At 41.0% G+C, this 22617-nt stretch overlaps 1 protein-coding gene across 2 annotated transcripts in view; it reads right to left on the bottom strand.

Moving 5' to 3' along the window:
* Nucleotides 1-22617, bottom strand: part of SORCS3 (sortilin related VPS10 domain containing receptor 3) — a 296555-nt gene that overhangs the window by 8546 nt on the left and 265392 nt on the right. Inside the window, exons 21-28 of one of the 2 annotated variants that reach the window (XR_001873022.1) lie at nt 19087-19210; nt 16315-16427; nt 14350-14481; nt 12314-12413; nt 10140-10245; nt 6044-6204; nt 4530-5447; nt 1620-1624 (exon numbers count right to left, since the gene is read on the bottom strand). Coding sequence is in view for 1 of the 2 variants with exons in the window: in XM_017804150.1 (XP_017659639.1) it covers nt 5383-5447; nt 6044-6204; nt 10140-10245; nt 12314-12413; nt 14350-14481; nt 16315-16427; nt 19087-19210 (801 nt within the window). In the remaining variant the exon portion in view is untranslated. Of the gene's footprint in view, nt 1-1240; nt 5448-6043; nt 6205-10139; nt 10246-12313; nt 12414-14349; nt 14482-16314; nt 16428-19086; nt 19211-22617 lie in introns of those variants that run through there. The other variant, XM_017804150.1, reaches the window with a different exon arrangement.

The following is a 22617-nucleotide window of genomic DNA, read 5'->3' on the forward strand; positions in this document are numbered from 1 at the left end:
TGTAGTAAGCAATGCTTACACTGCCTTTAATAAAGGGAATGAGAATTCCATGCAACACAGCTGGATTCAGGCAAAGATTGAGCCATTGCTCATGTTTCTAGACTGTGATGAGGGCTGATGTTTAAGTGCCTGCATTTGACTTAACAGCTGTACTTAGCTGGGTTCCTAATCACTGGGTCTCAGTGGTAGCTTGTTAAGCTATGGTAATTTAACCACTTGTGCTTGTCTGTTCATAACTTGGATTTCAGGATCCCATGAACAGAAATGTTGCACTAGCATTGCTGTGAAGAGTGCCAGACACAAATATTTCAAAAGCCTTAGCTTTTGAAGGTCTTCTGCAATTCTGGAGGTCCCTCACACATCACACTCAGAGATGGCCAACCTAGTCCTTCATTGCCTCACCCTTTTAGCTTACTGACATAAAGGAAAAACAGAAAAAACTGAGCTTTGGATATAAAAGGGAAAATAAACAGACACCACTGTATTCTTAAATAATATATACATAAAAGTTTAGCTGCATCAGGTCAGAGAAAAGATTTGGACCATTAGTCTGGCCTCCACCAGTGACTAGCAGTGGGCATCTGGGAAGGAACATATGGAGGAGGTGGTCATGGAGAAGAGATAATTCCCAGGTAGGTCTGCCACACTCCTGAAATTTGCAGTTTATGGACCTACAGAGCTAAAGGAAAGGGGTGGGAGGGGGGGAAGATATGTATGCATGCATGTGCATGGGTAGATTTGGTTGATACATATCCAGAGACATATTTCCATGTTCTTTTTTCCTTTTTAAGCAGTCTCTTCTACCAAGGAGCGAAGAAAATACTTTTTCTTTCTTTTATTTTTTTTTTCCCTACATAAACACTCTACAGTCTCTTACACGCTAAAGTCTGTTAGGTGAGAGTATGAGATTCATGGGGTCATGACTGCACAAGCAGATAGTTTGCCCCTTCTATTCACCTCCAAGGCTCCAAAGATAATCAGCCTGTAGAATGGAAAGGTAAGAAGATAATTATTTTTGGAGGGGAGCAGTAAGAAGGAAGGAGAGGTAGTTGTTTTCTCTTTTATCTTAAAAAATCTTGCCTTAGAACATTTCTCTGCTGACCCTCCATGTGCTTTGCATGACCCTGAACAACAGAGTTGGAGGGCCAGATATGACAAGGGAAATTCAGAAGAAAGAGCAGACTTTGCCGAAAGGAAATATAAGAAGAACAAGGACTGAAAAAGCAGCCAGGGGTAACTCTGATGTACAAAAATACATTTATTTTCAACAATTTCAAAACCACTGCCTTTTTTTTACAGTAGAAATATTCAAATGGAACAATAAAACCAAGAACAGTATATATATATGTATATATATGACTCATGCAGTTGTGTTACTGTGTTCAATACAGGTATTGCAATTGTCTGTCTCATTTAATCCTTTAAAATCATGGTGGTGGTTTGGGTTTAGTGCAGTGTCTGACACGTGAGGATTCTGGTTTGGTTTGTTAGACCTGGAATGTGTGTGGGAGTTGATTGAAGGAAAAGAGGACATCAGGGCATCTTTGCACATCCATGAAACCAAAGCTTAGTCCAGAAGAAAACACACACTTACTGCACATGGTCTTGTTGATGGCAACTGTGTCTGAAACCCTCTGCAGTCTCCAGTCGCTCTAGTCTTACCTCTGATCCATCTGGGCTTAGTGCTGGGAGTCTCAAGCACTGGTTAAACTAAGCAGAGGATCTGTTTGGTGTTTACATCAGGTTGTCAGCCATACAGAGCCAGAAGCTGCATCTAGTCTCTATGCCTTATGCATTATTCTGAAGTTATAGCTAATACAGTAGAATCCATCATGGGGGAAAGGCTGGCAGTGATAGAGGGCACTGACCCAGTTTCTTGCTCTCTGTCTGTTTCTTTTCCTCTTTTTACATAACTAGAGTGTGGGAGCTATTTATGTTCTACTCATGCCATGGTCTCTTTCCCTCATTACTCAGGTAAGTAACAGTCTACAGCTTCAAGGATTCCCATTACATTTTCCCCAGGGGGGAATTTTTCCTGCAGGGGAAAAAATCCTAATGACAACCTCAAGTTATCTTGCAGCAAGACACACACAAACAAAAGTGGCCAATGCTCCAGTCTGTGCTAACACCACAGCTCAGTACATTCCAAAATAGATGAACAGTGTTGATTGCCCAGTGCAAACCTTACAGAGGTCCCATGGATTGATAGATACAGCCCTCAGTATCCCGCTGGAACACAGTAGTTACCCTTCTAGTATCCTAAAGGAGCAGCTTTCAGTTATGAACACAAGCTTTTTTCAGCTGCCATCAGCCATGACTGTGCCCTAAAGCAGCAGGTATGATTTGGTAAGTCTGGTCCCATGCACACCCTAGGGAGCTCTTTTCAGATGTGCATGGAGCACACCCTGGTCCTGACAGCAGTGTGACAAACTACCCTGAGAGGTAGTGACACCCACTAAGTCTCATGGGACATGAAGTTTGAGAGAACTCAAGAATCAGTCAGGTTTTTTGACATTCAGTTCTGGCTCCATGGATCTTTTTTATCTGCTTTGTAGAATATTTTAGGATCATTTTGGATTGAAAATGGTTTTCTGGATAGATGTTTCTCAAAAAATTAACTGTATCATTCAGAAATTCCCTAATCTTCATTGAGATTAAATTTCTTTTTGAGAAGTGAAAATGTTTCCATTTTTTCATCATCTTACTCTCAATTTTCCCTCTTTGTTTCCTCCCATTTGTTATGACACATTTAACAGCCATCTTTAAAAGTGTGAAAATTAAATTGCGAAAAGAAATTGTGAAAACTGCAATACCCTGCCTTTCCTGTTAAATCCACATTATATCAATCCCATGAAAAACCTAGAAAACTCCAAACAACAAGGAATATTTTAACTTTGTTTTGTGGTTTATAAAAGAGAAAGTTAATACACAGAAAATAATGAGTACTTTACATTCAGTTCTCTGCAGCAGCTCCCCAAATTGGTCCTTTGAACCCTAATGATCAGCAAAGACTGAGATCAGCCCACAGTTTAGCTCAAGGCCCATGGGACCACTGTTTATGTACAACATCCCTCCCATCTATACCTGAATGGAAGCTACGGCCTTGTGCTAACAGTCTTATCACCAGACTAGGCCATTACTGTAAACTACTTTGATGTTTCAGTAGAACAAAGACAGTAATGCAACAGTTTATGCACATGTGATGGATGGAAACTCAAGGTTAAATAGAATAACACAGCCATCACTCTCCAGCTTATACTAGAAATCAGAGCAGAAAAGTGAGGGAAGAAATAGTAGAGAAATATTTTTAAATCAAAAGAAAAGGTCCACAAGCCTGACTGAAATGAAGAAGAAGAATTAAGAATATTTAACTTTAGCACTTCTCACAAAACAGTATTTCCCTAAGTTTTGGTTTTACAATTTTAATCTTGAAATACCTCCTGTGTTTTTCTGCCAAACTGTGTTTAACCACTTTTCTCTACATCTGCAGACCCATCAGGATTTTAACCTTTGATGTGGAGTCCTGTGTCCAGATCCTAAAAAATTACAACAAATATTGTCACCTGGTGTCATTTCAGCCTCCTGTTATCACTCAAACAAAAGAACATCTTCCCAGACGCGCGTTCAATCTTCCTTTCCCTCCAGTGGGGTCCTACAACTCAATACTCTGCAGAATAAGGTTCATTTTTGACATCATCAACTCAAGAAAAATGGATAAAAGTAACTCATCACTAGGTCAACTTCTTACCTCTGAACTCCATCACTCCTAAGGGATATCTTCAATTCAGTGTAGTAGAAAATTTCTAAAGAGCTTTTTCAATACATTTTCTTCATTAACGTCCTTGCTCTAATTAGGAAGCATCAACTAGCACACAGAAATTACTCTGATGGCATTTCCACTCTGAATTGGAAGCTGCTGTTCTGCAGCACTCATAAGGACTTTTCATAGCTCATTTATACAAGTCTGACCCTTCATTGCCCTCTCCAAAGAACAGTCCCTAATCGCATACATCTTGTTCAGCCAAAATTTACTACTCTTACACATCCTAAATAGCACTTCACTTCATCAGCTTAACTGCTAAAAGCATAACTTCTCCCTGGGAAAAAAGCTACTGCAGCCTGCCTCACTGTTGAGTTGAGGTTGTACTAGGTACTGCAAGGTCACTGATATTTGTCCACACTGAGATGGTGATAATTTCATGATTGTTTTCCTCATTTTCACTAACAAATGTCACCAAGATCCTTCTCAGAAGTTGACAACAGTGACAGAGATGAGTAAACGATGAACATCGTTAAAATATTAATGACAGGCTCACAGTCTGTCCCACTAATACCTTCTGCCCCATCATAGGAAATGACACCATATATATATATGTTAAAAAAGGCTTGCAGTTTTACACAGAGAAATAAACTATGCTGCTTATAGACAGCAGTGTCAGATTGAAATATGACAGACAACTGGAACACACTTGGAACCAAAGCGTGATTCAGCCACGGTCCCTGGTTGGCTGACGTGTACGAGCACACACGCGCGCGCGTGTGTGTGTGTGTGCACGCATGTGTGTGTGCGTGCATGTCTGTGTGTGGTTCAGGTTCTGTTTTAAACATATCTTCTTTTACTAAACATTAAATTATTTCCCAAGAAATAAAAAGCTATGTACATTGTAATTATCTACAGTAGGCCTTCAGCATCCTCGCTATTCACATGCACAGGGTTTAGGCTGCATTCATAAACTCAGGCACTCTCCTCCACTGCTTGTGGTGCTGTCCCCTCCAGCCAGTCTGTAGTCCAAGGAACACTGATGTGTGTGTTTGCTCTGATTTTTTTTCCTTTCTCAGCAGTCAACAGTGCCAGAGGGTGACTGAAATTAAAAGCAATTAAAAGAGGCAAGATCCTGCAAAAAAGCTGAGACATGCACGTCATCGGGAAGCAAGGGATGTTGGCATGTTGCAGAGCCTGGTCTAACAGCCCAGTCTGAACCCTCTGGCAGAATGAAGTAGATGATTCATGACTTAGTTTGAAAAGGGCTGAAAAGGGACAATTTACTTACAACATGTTGCCTAAGGTACAGTACCTATCTGTTGGATTTGAATACTTAATTCCTGTTCTGTGTTTAACAGGAGGCTGGCATTCAAATCCCATTGCACACTGGACTCATTCTTTGCTTTTTATTTCTAATCTGATGTGTATTTCCTAAATATGAAGAACCCCTGCTATTTATGAATGCAGCCCTGGTAAACACAAAAAGCCCACCCCACCCCCTCCCAAATGATAATAATGACATATAACTCTTTCTTTTTTCATAATAATAATAATAATTATAACAATAATAATTACAAATAAAAAGTCAGAAATATTGTAGACCAAGTGGATTCTCAGTATTAAACACTAGTGCAGTTGGGGATTTCCTTTGTGCTTTCACTGTTGGCAATTGTTGAGATGCTTCCTGTGGAGGAGAAAATGAAGAAAAAAGTCAGTGCAGTGGCTTTAACAGTTTGGTCTATATTGCTTCTCACTCCTTCTTAGGATGTGCTTGTTTAAGTGTAAAGACAGCAAAGGTGTTTAGAAGTAAGACATCCTCTTTTGTATTTGCAATAAGCAGGGGGCATGCAGAAAACTCATTACTACAGCTCAGTTGACCAGCAGTAAACTCATTAAACTATTAGGGACATATTTGCTTGCAATCATAGCACACCAACAGTGTAAGCTTGGGTCAGCTGATTCTTTTGAGGGTTCAGCAAATTTGGTACTTCACAGGAGAGGTAGGGTCATGAGCAGGCATAAGTGAGAGCCACAGCTATTACTAAGTCCCATATAGCTATTGTTGGCTACAGGTTCCTACCCCGGTCATGTAACACTGTCGGAAAAGTTGTCAGAAAAACTCCCTGTTACTATGTTGCAGAGAGAGATTAACCCCTATCTCAGTACCTCAGGTTCTACTTGTACCTGGAGTCACAGTCACTGCTTCTCTAATACCCCAGTGACCAACATCCTCATCCAGACTGTGAAAAAAAAAAAAAACAAACAGTGGAGGGCTCTCACCCATCACTCTTGTGTCCAGCTCTTTGTCCATCAGCTCCTCAGGGTCTGTGAACTCACTCAGAGTGATTTTGGGGGCATTTTCACTTTGGCTGACAGAGCCAATCATTTCCTGCTCCTTGTCATGCTGAACTTGGGCATAGATGTTAATCCAAGGGATTTTCCTGCACAAGAAAGGAAAACGAGAGGCTATATTTTGTAACACAGGAATCCTCGGCATGTCATTTATTACTCAGACAAATTAAACTGAGACCAATCCCAGAAATGCAGCTCTGGCAGTGAGCCCTCAGAATGGTGAAAGCAACACAGAGATGTTCATCTCTAAAAGTGCCATTATCATCCACTGATTCCAATACCAGCCTAAAGCTACCCCAAATCCCAGGCCACTGACAGCTGTAAACCTGAGTGTTCTGGTCCTGTCCTTTTAAATGAGAAGTTGCACACACAGTGGACACTGTACTCAGCTCAGAGTGCAGCAATCAACTATGTACAATCAGCTGCAATTGTCAGCTTTCTCAGTATTTATTATATAATCAGTGGGGCATTGGAAACCAAAAGTAAAAATCAATTTGAGCACTACTATCAGTTGAGAAAAAAAATCGCTAGGCTTGCTGCTGTTGACAAGCCCACACTGACTCAATAGGAATTGTCACAGAAAGAGTTATAAAGAATTGGTCCTGCCTCAGAGTACAGGATTTGGACCTCATAGTACCCTTCCAAAGTCTATTTGTTACCATTGCATTGCAAAAAAAATGTTTGTCATGCTATGGATCATGCAAGTTTGCAGGGACTTATTTTCCTTGCTACTCAGGAAGCCAAAAAAGTTAAGGGAGTATTTCTTCTTCCTTCTTCCAAGTGAAATTAACTTGGACCATTAGAATGATATCCTGGAAAGTCAGTTAGTTAGACAGTCCACGCTGCTCAAAAAAAGAAAATCCAGAGAATATTTTCAGTTCCTAAAAGCACACAGGAGAGAGAAAGATACATTCAAAAGAAATTATATAAAATGCTATATCTTTATGCTAATCTGTCTGCTGTTGGACATGTCAGAGACTGAAAGCAGTGAAAATTGCCTCAACTCTCATGCATTCAATAGATCTATTGTGATATTACTCCAGTGAATTTTTGGCCTCAACCAACTAGCCCTATTGGCTTGATCTGGCATTCTGTTCTTAATCAGCAGCAGGCCAGGACATATTGGGAATGTTTAGCAGCAGATAACAAATCTCATTATCTTCTCCCTTTCTCCTAATCTGTAATGTTAAAATATGCCTTACGTGACACTAGAAGACATAAGAACTACACAGGGAATGCAAGAGAACTAAGTCATTCCCATAGGATTTAAGTGCCCAGAATATGCCTGGAGATGTGTAGAGACATGGACATGAGAACATGCCTGGAGATACTGGAAGACTTAATTTTGCTTCCAAACAATGCAATGGCAGAGAAGTGATTGTCTTCTGAGCTCGGAGAGGAAAGGTAAGAAAAGCTTTTTAGAACTGTGAAGAGAGACCCCTCCACTTCAGAAGGGGGAAAAGAGTCAGGGAAAGTTAGGGAAAAAAGAAACTGAGGTGGCTGTACATATGTGTATCCATACACACATACCTAATTCTGCTGTGCCTCGCAGTACAGACACAGGTGGACACAACATCCCACCACACAACTGAGCACACACACTCCTGCAGTCCTGTCTCAGGACATGCACACTCCTCGACTGCCTCATTGCTCCGCCACTGCTCACCACTCATACACACATAGTATTGACCTGCTCATACTACTAGAAATGAAACCACCTCTTTACGGTTTATTTGCATACTTTTCCCTCTTCCTTCCTTTTCCACCTGGACGTGCTCAACAGGCATCTCTCTGGCAGCAGTGTTTAACATGCCTGCTGAGTCTATAAATTGAGGGACTCATAATAAGGAGTCTGTGTGCAAACCAGCAAAGTACCAAATCTGTGAAGTTGTAGAGTTAAAAATTCATGCAGGCCTATTCTTTCCCCACAACCTTTCCCTGTACACAGCAGTCCTGTATTCAGGCTGGGATCACCATTAATCAAAAAAGTACACGTGGCTAATGGACCTCTGCATCGCTGAGAGGTAGAGGAAAGCTTTTGGGTTTGCCCCCCTTCTTCCACTAAGAATTGTTGCATGCTCTCATTTCTGCTTCATTGAGCCAGGGGTTTTAGAGAGAGCTGAAAACCTGTTTTCTGTTCTGAAAAATCAAGTTGAGAACTCTCTGACTTAATCCTAAACTTTGTTGGTTCGTTCTGGGTTCATCCTCTTTGGGACAGACCAGATAAGGGGGGACAGCAAGTTGATGAGCTTTTGTGCTAAGCAAAACTGATGCTTTAACCACCTTCGTCCTCACTCCCAATTTGTAATACCTTCAATTTTCAGACAGATTTTAACAAGGCAGGTCTTCCCAGCCCTGGAGCACAGTAGAAAGCTGATGGCTGTGATGCTCAAGGCTCAGGATGCTAAAGTAGTACAAGAGTCAGTTTTATGAACTGTAGTAGTATAACGTGACCTGAAGACTGCCAAAGCAGATTAACAAGCTCCTCACTGTTCTCTGGCAGCTGGTATATACAGATCCTTCTTTCTCATAACCGATTGCTGACAAAGACATCAGTCCAAACAAGAAACCATCTCACCAAGAAAGAAAGGAAAGCATGTCTTACACAGGTTTGTACCTACACCTTGACACATCCCCCAGAAAGACTTTTTTGCCCTCCTCAACCTACATATGGGCGTGAGAAAAATCATCAGATGTCTCCCCAGCACATTATTAAACCAATGCCTTAAACAAGTCCCATGTCCCATTCCCCATTCATATGGGAAGCTGTATTCCACCTCACAGAAGCAGAGGGAGGATTTCAGACTGCAATTAGGATGAAGGCCTTGAAATCTGTGTCTGAGCAGATTCACATAAATGCATTCTCTGGAAATTATCCTGGGCTACTGAAGTCAGTGGGAGCTTGGTCACAGATATCAATGTGCACAGGATCAAGCACTAGAAGCAGGGTCACTCACTGATTTTGACAATGGTTAACGTAAGAGGTTAGAAATTAGGGAAACTTTAAATCTGAAGAAGAGGATACATGCAGTATTATTATTCCATTTTTAATATTGTTTGTATCCCACTATGATCATTAAAGAGTACTAGCATTATTCTGGAGTGCAGAAAAAGTGGAGAAAGAAACATAGCTGGAATTGGACAGGAAAAGCTGTAGTTTCCCCATTTGAAGGAACTACTACGCCCAGGAAGTTTGATTTTTTTTTTTAATTTTTTTTTCTTTTTTTTTTGAAATCAGACTCAGCTTATGCTTCTAATACAGTATTTTACCACTGGGCAGGATCTGGGCACATAAATCATTTTATATAGTAAGTACTGTACTGAATGCAAAGTTCCTTCTAAGGAGCTCCATCTGCCTAAAATATATTCTCATAAAGCAGCCCTTCAGCAAACAGGCCATTCTTATCACATATTTTGTTTCACAGCTTGCAGCAGCCAAGTGCCATGGGCCAGCACTGGTCCTACCTGCTGCTGGAAGCAAAAGGTTTACATTAACATCTGTCAAAGTAAATCTCAGCACAGATTCACAAAGGCATTTTGATGCTTTACACAAAATTTTCTGGCTTTGAGTCTCCCACCTTTAACATAATCACACCTGTTCCTCTGTAAAACTAACCTATTCACTTTGCAAGATACAAATGAGATGCTGCAAATGAGAAGGCAGATGGCCAGGTGGACATAGGCTCTATGAAGTCACACATTATGTGTTTTTTTGATTAAGCCTGCCCTGTGTATCTCAGTACCCAGAGAGCACAGAGGATTCCCATTCCCAGTGTGTGGTTCAAACACATCTGCTGAAGCAGGCTACAGCTTGATTTCTGAGCTCTTGATGAGCTTTTGGAACACTGAGTTTGTGGTCAAAGGGCAGTAGATGGTTTTCTCTTGTAGAAATAGGGAACTATACTGGTCTAAGTCTCAGGCCAGCATAATTTGCTCTACGTTTGCAGTTCAGGCACAGCTCTGCCTAGTTTTTCTATAAACCACTCAGTGTCTCCTTCTCCCATCCCAAAGTTTTTCAACTTACCTCTTGAATTTGTAGATTAAAAAAACAGCCAAGCCTACAAACACCACAGACAGCAACATCAGCATCGCAGAACTGCTGTGACCCGAGCTGGAATCAACAAGGGGTGCTGCAGGACGAAAAGCAGAGCATTATATTTTCATGATTTACAAGGGAACATATTAACTACCAGAGACTTGAGCTCAACTCTGTCTTTGTCACATCTGCTTTATCATCTGTGCATGGTGCACGCTGTTTTTGGAAAAACCAATCAGTAGGAAACAAATTGACTCTCTTGTCCTTCAAAAGTCAAGCCCCCTTTTCAAGACAGTGCAGTCTAACATCTCTGAGTGAAAAGGCACAGCAAGACATGCTTAGTTGAATGCCTGATCACTCCTGTGTTAACAGTCTGGGCTATTTCTTTTCAGGCTTTTCCAGGGACTGGAGTGAAAATGAATTTTATGAAGCGTGTCTTAATGCATGTGTATTCCCCTTTGCAGAAGCTACTTCAGAGCATCAATGAACAGTATGACTCCCATCTTCCAAGGACGTATGTCTGTCTCACATGTGACAGTCTTGTGAGAAGCCTCAAGGCTCATCCTGGTATTGGACCTTAGAGACTTTTAAATCGAGTCAGTTTTCATAATGTGGAGGAGCCCAAGCAATAATCCTGGACCCAAGCACACAATACATTATAACATTCTGGAGATTTGATCCATCAATCCTTGACATTTTCGGTGGTTTAAATACAGTATATTCCCATACCTTGTTTATGCAGCTATTCCCACAGCTCATCAGAGCACACCATCTTAATGGCCTGAGCACTGTGCTGAGAATCAAGTGTCTGATGAGAAGTCTCTAATGAGGCACAAATGATTATAAGTAGCAGCTGAGTGTTTCTCATTCTGCATAAATATTTGGTTTTGGTGTTTTACTATTCTCTATTCTTTTTCTGTCACCCTGAAGATGGGAACAAAGTCATGCAAATATAGTCACTTCTGATTTTGTTGCCAAATTTCCACACCTAACAATCTGATCCTGCCAATATTCTGCTACTTATACTTCTGACTGTTTTATGGAAAAGAGTGTCACTTCATCCAAGGCAAAATACTATGAGAATGGTCATGAAACAGATACAGTACCCACACCGGAGGGGGTGCAATAATAGTTGTGCAATATATGTTAAATGTGATGTCTTGCTAGAATAAATCCAAATTCTGGAGAATTCGAGCCACCTGGAGACTGCAGACATTTGTATCCCACTCCCAGTTTTTCAAATTAAATAATTCCATCCTACTCCTGTTAACATCTGACTCTCATCCCCAAACAGTGTTACAGAGTGAAGGTAAAAAGATATTACCTGTAGGGAAAGTCACGAGCTTTGATTTACCCCAGTTCTTGGCTCTCTCAGAGCCTCCCATAAAAAGAAGCTGAAGTGTATTACTGTGGAATAAGAATCCCAGTCTTTCAGAGAGGCTATCAGCAATGGTACTTGCACAAGATCCCACATTGCAGACAATTGCAAGGGCAGTCATAAAAAGCAAGGGCAAAATTAAATCCATCACCTTCTTTGTAACAATGACTGTCTCACCAATAGCTGAGAGCTTCACATCAGGGTAGTTTAAAGCAAAGGGGGTGACAGAGCTTAAAGTGACTGTTGGTTACTCTGTCCAAAAATGAAGATAGGTTGAAATTTAAATAAATTCCAATTTGTAGAAGTCAGTATTCAGGCACATATTCCCTGTAAGAGGCCTAGATCTTCCTTTCATGAGTACTTTGCCACTTTAAAGGTTTTAGCTAGTAATAATTGTAACAAGCCCTTTGCAATGAGGATTTGATCCAATATCCATGTAAGTTAGCAATATCTCCCCTGAATTCCACATGTGCCCAACGAGAGCTTTATAGAACACCATTCACCTGGTTTTCTAAAACACTTGAAAAACACCAATGCACTGGTTGATTAAACCATAGGGAACTCTTACAAGGTACTTTTTATACTTGTACAAACTGGAGCATGAAGATGCCCCTGATGGATTGTTTTTAACACTTCCTACTTCTACCACAATGCCTCGATATGATGAGTCCTATGTGTCCCAGTAGCACATACCAAACTCTGAGTGCTCTGATGTAAACTGGTTGTCCTGGAGTTGTCTGAAGCCTCAAGAGAACCACAGCTAGGCATTTGACTACACACTCACCTAATGTTAACTGAGTGACATACACAACGACTTCAACACCAGGCTTCAGTTCAAACTGGACCAGGTTCTGGTTGAGAGCATTAAAAAGGATTTCTACCACCTGAAGAAATAAGAAGAGGTACAATAGTTACAATATAGAAGATAGCAAAGTCTGGAGAACATTCAGGAATGCACATAAGCCTAGAAAGGTGGCTAATTTCTCTTAGTGCTTTCAGGAAGGACTGAGGAAGTGGAAAGATGTATATGTGCTCTATGTGAAACTCAGTGTTATTGTGTGCAAGTCTCCCTTACAGGACTTTTGAGACTTACACAGTATGTTGTTATATCTCTCCTGAGGAGCAAATGAAGAGGGTTAGCAAATTTTTTTTTCTTTTCTGGGGAGGCTACAAGAGGAGGAGGGAAAATAACTAAGGATCTTTTTACCCTCGACAATATCCTGTGAGTTTGATCAAATGCATTTGGCAATCACTGACCTATTGGCCTTTTATTGGTGGATAATGGAACTAAGTTAGTCCCAACTTACACTTCTTTATTCATATTGATCCTCTCATATAGCTTCTATTTAAATAGGCTGTTGGAGAGATGAGACAATCCAGTTTTTAAGATTAGTGGAAAATTTGCCATATTTCTCCATCATTTAGAAAAGCAGCCTTAGACTGTAATTTACTGGAGTTGCTGAGCTGGGATATCAGCAACCCTGCTATGACGTATTTATTTGGTCGCCCCAGAGCACACACTTGGCATGTCACACTGGAACCTGAGTTTGTTAATTCCTGATCTCCATAGAGTAGTTCTCATAGACAGGGCACAGCTACTGAGTAGTCTTGATAACCTACTCTCCAGGGCAGAGCTCCTCAAGCAGAAGCCAACAACAGGTGCCAAGGTACAACTGAGTAGACTGTCAAATAAAATTAGAGCACTAGAGCTTCAGGCCTCATGCCCACTTAGTCAGAAACCTAACTGAGGTGTCAGCATAAGACTGATATATGAAATATTTACACAATAGCTTGTTCAGATGGAGTTCTAGTACTGACAGGTCCTACTGAACAGGATAGACATGACTCCCAGAACACCTTCTCCAAAAAATCTTTCAAACCTTCCCAATTCAGTGCATCTCTTCTGCACTCTGAACACCATAAATTTGAGAGGCCAGCTTTGCTAACTTTCTAGGACAAAAGTACTACTCTGCAGGAACTGACTTTACTCAGTGGGTGATAAGAACTTCCACTGAATTCAGTAGTCCTCTGAATTATTTAATATTTGATCACAGAAAACTTAGTCTTCCAAGAGTTATGTGGCACTGGGCTTACCCATAGCTTGCACGCTGCTGCATAGCTTGTATGCAGCACTGTAAAAATGCTGCATACAAGAACACTAGCTAGAGCTAAGCAGCCTTTCCAGCAGCAGTACTTCACTCCTTTGCCTTTGTAGACTTGATTTAATCACTTGGTAATTCTAACATGAAAGCTTCAGCAGACTAATGCTGTTGTTCCTAGCTCTTTCCTTGCCTGCATATCACTGTTGCTATTCATCACCGTAATTACCTATTTATCTAAATGGATGGATATTGTAACTTCCAAATATAGTTTGCACAGGACATTCGCTGCTGCAGAAAAAAAAAAAAAAAAGAGGTCTTGTTCCTGTGATATATGAGCTGAAGAGCCTGATTTATTTTTAGTAAACCTCAGTATATTATCTTGCTGCTTTGGCCTCTGTCTATTAGCATTCCTCCAGGGAGTAGAGGGAGTACATATTCAAGGTTCCTTTGGCCATAACTACCGTAATAAGGACACACCACTGATTTAGTAAGAATTTCTTCTAGTGGTAGACTGTGACATATTTCAGTGAGGTATTAGAAATCCTGTTTTTCCTCTGAAAACAATTTTCTTTAATGCCATAAACTATAGCACCACAGTCCCAGACGCATCCGTTTCCACCACACTTATTGTAAGTATTTCCAATGCTGCACAACTTAAGGAGCCCATCTGCAAATGATACGACAGGAATAAATGTTCCATTAATTCTTCTTTCCTTACTTGCTCTAGATCAGCCTCACTGCTTTTCCTCCTCTCTGTTGTGTTTTTATGAGGCAGTATGAACAGTTCAGCAGAAGTAGGTAGTCCAGGAAACAAAGCTACCAAGACCTGTTCATCAGGGATACCAGTCACCTAAAAAAAAGTAAAAGAAAAGCAAAAAGGAGGGCTCTAGCTGCTATTTTGTTAGTCATATTTCTATTCACTACCAGAAATGGTGCTGCCGTTAAATTTTTATTTGCCCATTCCAGTGTAGGTGTTACGGTCCTAAGGAGCCGGTCTGCCCATTTAGTGGGTCAGAAATTGAAGTTCTGCTAAATATCCACTCTGCTTCCTTTCTAGAAGTAAATGTAGGCTTGACAACATCCCTAGACCCAAAGATCTCAACCCAAAGTCCAGACACAGAGTGCCTCCAGGTCTGAATTTTCCATACAGTTCTTGCTACAAAAGAATGACCCAAACTCAGATCCAGAGAGTGTCTCAGAGTGACCACTGGTGAGTGTGCAACTAACAAGGACATATGAAGAAAATTGCCTGCAATCACTTTATATTATCAGGTTGTGGGGATCCATATTTGCCATACATGAATAACCATGTCCACAGTGGGAGATTTTTTACTACTGTGGCTGATCAGGAGGGCTGTGCAAGGGGCTGCTCAGTCTACTGAACCAAGAGTACCTGACGCTCACAATTGCCTTCAGCACGACCTGCCCACCAAGGCTGCTGCCCTCTCTCCTCAAATCCAAGCTGTGCATCCTCCATAGGGCAGGAAGCCTCCCCTCCCTCAGAAATGCTCAGCTACCTGAGGTTAAGTCAATTAGCCCTTTGGTCCTATCCCACCTCGAGCTCCATGGCCTCATTCATGAGCTGAAATATATTAGCAGGGCATACCATTCCCGGTGGGATACACAAGCAAGCACTTCTACAAGATTTCTACTGTTCTCTGTAACCCTTCATAGTTACAACCTAATTAATCTCTTTTTTTCCTGCAAGCTTGACTCTGAATACAGTAAAAGGGAACAACAGTTTAAAAAAATTAACTTAGTGTTTTCTCAGGATGAAAAAACAATGTAGGAAATCTTATAAACTGTGAATTTTGAGTGGGCTGCAGATGAGAAAAGCTGAGCAGGTTTGTACTTTCCCAGTAAAAATAATCAGCCTCCATTTCTAAGAACAGCTGTAGCTGAAGAAAAAAAAGCAAGATACATTTTTGGCAGGATGCAAAACCCACAAAAGCTTGTCTAAATCTATCTCCTGATTTCATACAAAACCAAAGTCCCTGACTATTTGATATCATAAATTATTCTGTCCCCTTTCCTGCAAGAATATGAGTACTAATTTACATATTCTAATTAATCCCAAAGGAGGATTCAGTATTCTTCCTACCCACAGAAGTCTCTCTTTATCCTGTATTTTAAAGGTAAGTTTATTTTCACTCTGAATTCTTTTTTTTTTGTCCCAGTTGGAAAGGGAGTAGAGCTCTAAAATGTTCAGTTGCTACACGTAGCTGCATGTGGAACTCCTGACTGAGTATCAGGAAGAGATAAAAATATCTTCCTCATGCATCCAGCCTACTACAATGCCTGTCTTCTGGGATAAGGTAGATCAGCTGTTTAACAACATGCAGTAACACTAACCAAATATTTGGAGTAGAAAACAGTAGATACTGTCATATCAATTTGTCAAGATAAAAATAATGACAATCAAGAATTTGCAAAATCATCAGGGATATTAAAAGCTAAAAAGTACCACAGAAATATTAATAAAAGTAATTGTAATATTTCCACAAAATTACCAATATAATTTGCCTCTGTAAAAAGATCCAGCACACTAAGAAGCTTTTTATTGATTTTTAATGATAGCTTCATTACTGCTGTCCTTTCCCGTTCTTTTAAGCTAGTATGTCAAAAAAGTGCATGTTTTAACCACCTAGTCAATATTAGTAGACACAAGGAAACAAATGCTCACCTGTACCAGTGCTCTCTTGATGACTTTCCCAATGTCTTGTCTCCATTCAGGGATGTCAGGGTTATGGTAGTCCAAGTTGGGAGAAAATGAAAGGAGCTGAGATTGGAAATACTCTGGAATAAAATTAAATGGGCAGTGTTCAGGGTACAGATAAGGATACAGAAGACAACAGGAAGACCATAATTATCTTAAAGCAAGAGAGAGAAAAGGCTGAAGGAAGAAAAAGGCTGGCTAACACTAAGCAGGACGGAAAGCTTGTAAGGAACAAATTCTTATAATGGTTCTTAAAAAGGACATTTTGCCATAATGCCAGCCTCTGGCTTTCCCCAAAGAAACAGAAGCAAGAATGAGAGAGGTGAGGAGATGTCTTCCCTTCATGATGCCTCTGAGCTTTGCAATTTTGCCACTCAGCTTTGTCAGATTCTGCTTGCAAGGAAGTTGACCAGAAAATAAGGCAGCACCTGGCTGAAATTTGGAAGGTCTGTATAATTGTATGCATTGTGGTCTGCAGAGCAAACACTTGCTGTAAGTAATGTTTTCAAAAGCATATTATCTGTTTGCTCTCCTGGAGGGAAGCCATGAGTGGTTAATATCCCAACAAAGCAGAACACAGTGGTGCTAATGACTGGCTAATCAAGCAATGGCTATTCACAAAACACTTGGAAATTGCTTCCTAATTGACTGATTGCTGGGAAGAAGAAAAACTTCCTAGACTTCAAATAAAGAACAATTTTATTTTTTTTTCCAATTCCAACTCTCCCCTCTGGTGTCACCAGACACCAAGCCTGGAGTCCTTATGACAGCTGTGCACAATGGATTTGGGCCAGTGGAAGGCACAGATCCAGGACAGGAATCAAGCTCAGATTTAAGTTATCAGGGCAGAAGACTCTCCTTTATGTTTCTGGAGATGTGCTGTGCCTCACCTTGAAGCAACTGATCTCCAGGCTCTTCAAATAAGTACCGTTAATCATTTGTAAGAAGGCACTAGTTTTAGATCAAGATAAACCAGCCAGAGTATAAATGAGGAAATCCACAGAATAGCAGGGATGTGCCAGCACAGCATTTATTTGGCATCTTTTGCAAGATCTGTTCTTTCTGTCTAGATAGTGCAGTATCTTTTTAAATAAAACAAGCACCAAAGAAAGCAGGGAACCTCTCTCAAGTTCTGAAGGTTTATCCCAGAGCCTGATATATAAAATCTACTTTTGACCCCTCAGTACCATGTCCAATTTATTTTTTGAGCAAATTCTTCTCTGTTAATCTCAATTTGAGAAAATCCTGGATAAATCTCCTCCACTGATAGCACCAGAAATCCATACCTTCCTGCCTAGAGCCATAATCACTTGACATAGGACATGAGGGTACAAATTTAGCAAAGTGCATGTTTACTAAACGTGTCACTCATTTATGTACTCAGATTTGAATTGATCACCCGACTGGGGGATTGGAAGGACTCCTTCCCTAGACCAGGTCATTCTACAGCACAGCACTGCATAGGACTATTTGGACATTTCAACTGGGTCAATTTCTCTTTGCATTAAAGCCAAAAGATTTGGATCTTTTAAATAGAATGGCAAAATTTCTTCCAAGGTGTTTAAAAACAGAGTCAGGAGAACACTCTCTGGGACATACTGGGACAAAAGATTGAGATCACCTGTGGGGATCCCTCTTGGATATGCCTGATTCAGGTTTATTCCAGAAACTAGTAGAAAGATGGAAATTTCCCAAAAGTAAGCACTGCGTTTGCAATGCTCAAAATCATCAAGTTACTAATACTTGCTAATAGCAAGTTTGGGTATTATTGAATCATATTAACAAATTATTAAAACCCATTTTATTTTATGGTCAGACAATCAATAAATATCTATTTAGCTGGTTGCTAAGTCTGAGAATACAGCGGCACATTTATATGTATTTAATTACTGAAACAAGACACACATAGTTCAACTACACAGTGCTGGACTTCAAATCAAACCAAGTTATTTGAAGCCCAGGTCTCTCACTAAAACTTGCTATCCAAAGAAAAGCTTGTCCTCAAATGTTGTATGCGACTAACTGGATAAGGAAAATGAAGACTGACCCAGGGTGGAAATTATTCTCTGGAGAAATCTCAAAGTCCTGGCCAGAGCTGCTGAGATAGCCCTTTCACTCAGGATTTATCAAGCCCCAAACAGGGTAACCTCTGTGGTTGGCCAAATGGTGTTTTTTGGAGCCCATGGAATGCAGATACAGCAAGAACGTACCAAACATTACCCACAGGGAAATCCCATGGGCTCACTCAGACCTCCAGCTGTGACACGGAAGATGGGCAGAGATAGCAACAACAGCCATTTCTGTCCCCTCTTTTCCAGACCCCTCCAGACTCCTGTCATTTATACAATCACTGATAGAGAGAGACACCAGGTGCATTCAGACCACCTTAACGGTGAACTATGACTATTTCTTTCCACAGCTGGGAAGCTGAAGGAAGGCAGTCTGATTGCAGCTCCAAGTGTTTTTTATTTTTGGGAGTTGCCTGTCTGGGTGTACAGACAGACCAACAGGCAAAGGAGACACCAGCCACCTTACTATTGCTGAGTTTACAAATTTGGCTAGCTGCCACACCCTATTCACTTCTGTATTCTGTCATCATGACACATCTTTGTCATCAGAGGTTTGTCTCCAGAGGTTCCTCCAGACACTTATTAGTTCCCAGAGTTCATTTTGGATCAGCAGTGTCTGTCCATCTGTGCTTCAACCCCCTAAGACACAACTCTGAAAAGCTGAGGGTACCATGCACTGCGATCTCCTTGGTGTCTTGGATGAGGGTGTTGCCTCCAGCAACTTGCACAGTTACAGTGTTCGTCCCCTCCACAGTGAACATGTACGAGATGCTGCTCTCCAAGGTGATGAGGGGCTGTAAGAAGCAAACAAAGATGGCAATATCAAAATCAGGGTGAGATTAACTCAGGATCACAATGTGCACTTTAATCTACCAGGTAACAACATCCTTCCTCCCTGGTACAGGCATGGTGCTACAAGCTTGCATATCCTGCCAAGGAATAAACATGGCTCAAACACAACCCTGTGAGAAGTGTCGCATAGGCAGAGGTTTCTCTCACTTCAGCGAACGCTTCCCGAAATATTCTTCCACTGAACTGCAACCCATTATACTGTAGACTTCTTGATAGAACACAGTTGGCAATTGCAGAGTTACTGCTGCAGAATGCAATGTTGTACACACATAGATACACACACAGACACACACACACATTCACCCAGCACAGTTGCTATATCAGCTGCCCGAAACACAAGCTCAAATTGAAAATAAACCTAATATGCAGATGCTTCTTCAAACAATCCATATTGTTCAGATTCAGGGCCAGTCTCTGCTTTTATGAGAATAAATCCATTTATTTATCACAAAGCAACACTGCTCAGGTCAGAGTGAGGACATCCAGCATTGCCCTGTCCATGCTTTGAACCTGTAAGCCAGCTTCAACCATAAGCTGGCAAACTGTGCTAACCAGGCTGAAAGCACAGCATAATTCCTGCTGACAATGCTGACTGAATGTGTCTGTGGAAGGGACCCATGCTGGAGCAGTACCTGAAGAACTGCAGTTCATGAAGAACTGCAGCCCATGGGAAGGGCCCACATTTGAGAAATTCATGGAAAGCTGTCTCCCACGGGACGAACTCCCTCCCATAAGCAGGGGAAGAATGTGAGGAGTCCTCCCCCTGAGAATGAAGGAGCAGTAGAGACAATGGGTAATGAATTGACCACAGCCCCTATTCCCTGCCTCCCTGCACTGCTGGGGAGAGAGGAGGTAGAGAATTCAGGAGTGAAGGTGAACCCAGGAAGAAGGAAGGGATGGGGGAAGGGGTTTTAGGATTTGGTTTTATTTCTTATTATCCTACTTTGATTTAATTGGTAATAAATTACACTAATCTCCCCAAGTCAAGGCTGTTTTGCCCATTACAGTAATCAGTGATCACTCCCTGTCCTTATTGTGACCTGATTTTTTTTATATTTTATGTCTCCTGTCCACTTGAGGAGGGCAGTGATAGAGAGGCTTTGGTGGGCACTTGATGTCCAGACAGGGTCAACCCACCACAATTGAAAATCAAAGGGCCAACTCTCACAGTGCCACTGATTTGACAGATGGTCTCCAGACAAAACTCTTAGTTTAGATTAAACCATTAAAATGGGAATAGTTATACTAATTGCACACAGAGATCTAAGAGAACAGATAAAGCCATTGTACCATTGCTATTGTCCCTTCACTACACTGCCAGTTTGTTTCCAGAGGAAAACCTCTAAACATTCACCTTCCAGCTCTCTTGCTTTATCCTATCAGACTGACAACCTGACTGCACTTCACAACAGTAGTCATATATGCCATTTTCAAAGCCAAATCAAAATTTCCACCAGCATAGGCCAGACTGGCAAACACGTTTCTCTCTTTGTAGAATGCCACCTTCTTTTCACTCCCTCATCTATGAGATGAAAAAGCAGTAAAAAAACAAAAAGTCTGAACACATGGGACTCAGACCAAGGGCTCCAGCTTGTACCAGCCCTAAAGGCCTGGCCAACATTTACTTAGATATACGTGGATCCTGGACAAGCCCAATGGGCCTGTATCAAACTGCAGTGATATTGATATTAGCAATCTTCCTGGAGGTTACAGGTTGTGGCTCTGTGCAAAGGCAGATAAGAGGAAGCAATCTGGCCTTTAAAATTACAATTTTTCCTTTTGGTATGTGTGTATGCTGTACATTCCATTATCATGGATGATTTCACCTCCATCATGGAGTTTTAACATTCAGCCAACTCCTTAATTTTAATTCAAGCACCAAGACCTAGATGCTAACTCCAAATTAAATTAAGTAGTTTAAGGTTCATTTGCTCAAACCTATTAGACAGCTGGATACATTAAACTGGACCTGTGTTAATCCAAGCAAATTGGCCTTTGAGCATACTGCAAAAATCAGCACAGTAGAAGAGTTCCAGCAGGGTGGGGAGAGCAGTAGAAGAGCCTCAGCCAGAGCACTTGAGTCTAAGACAGAATTCACCAGTGCAGGAGCACAGAGAGTGAGACTGCACAGTGACACAAGACACATCCAGTTCTGTCTGGGATTGCTGTGGGCTGAATAGGAAAAGCAGCTGCAATCCCTCAGCATGGAACTAGAATATATCATCTAACAATGCCAGTCACTATGCACAATATTACATACCTCATCCTTTAATTCACACACAAATCAGTGTCCCCGTTTTCCACTTCTGCATAGAACACCAGAGTTTATTCATGAGTGGGCACAGAGAAGAATCTGACACGCACATAAAACATCCCAGAAGGAATTTGGATGTGGTGCAGACTGTTGTTTTGAAAAAAAGGGTGGCTGATACTGTTATGTCTATATCCTTTGCCATACTTCTCTCAGAGTTGAAGTACATTTGATGAGGTAGCTGGAGTTAATGCTTTGGAAAGAATCTTAGATTTGGCCACAGGTAATTGGCATCATGTTTACTATTCCATATTTCAGCAATGTGTGCAATCATGCCAGCTACTCCATGTACAGCTATGTCCAAAATGTCTATCCCAAACACACCCATATCTGTTTGTACTCTGTTGCCTATGGTCTGAAATTTAAGCTAGAAGACAAAACAGATCATATTTGCAATCCAGGTGCAAGCACCATGAGAACTGCACAGAAATCTTCAGCAGTAAACACCACTACTTTCCTCTACCTTTTTCAAATTACTTTCCATTACAAAAAATCTTTCTTAAGGCCCTAGTCACAATCATCTTCTATATTAAGGACTAAAACAATGGAAGGAAAAGTCTGATGCCTGCATACACTGGAAGGCTTAAGCAGATGAGCAAGTTACCAGTACCTAAATTGTTTCAGATTTAGTTTGATGGCTGATTGTGTGTGAGCACTGAGCCAAAAATATCTGAACTGTAATGTGATTTTGCATCCCTCTGTTTCAGTGCAGTATAAACTATGTGGAATTACCTGGTACTTGTCATGGACTAGATGTGGTTGCCATAGCTCGGCTAGGGTACAGCAACTTGCCAAGTTACAGTAAGAGGTTTTTGTTCCTGAGCTCTTCCAGTGCCTCAATTACGCTCCCACAAAAATAATCAAGTTCTTACAGTAAGCTTCCTAACTTGATGTAAAATCTCCATAAACTCAGCCTTTCCTGTTCCCCCCCCCGCTAATGTTTGTACCTAGGGTAAGAGGTTAAAACTCAAGCAGCTTTGTCAAAGAGAAAACAAAATACTTGTTTGCCTGCTATTTTTTATCTCAAGTTCCATATTT

The sequence above is a fragment of the Lepidothrix coronata genome, unplaced genomic scaffold (genome assembly GCF_001604755.1).
Source record: "Lepidothrix coronata isolate B3197 unplaced genomic scaffold, Lepidothrix_coronata-1.0 Scaffold8, whole genome shotgun sequence".
NCBI classification, from domain to species: Eukaryota; Metazoa; Chordata; class Aves; order Passeriformes; family Pipridae; genus Lepidothrix; species Lepidothrix coronata.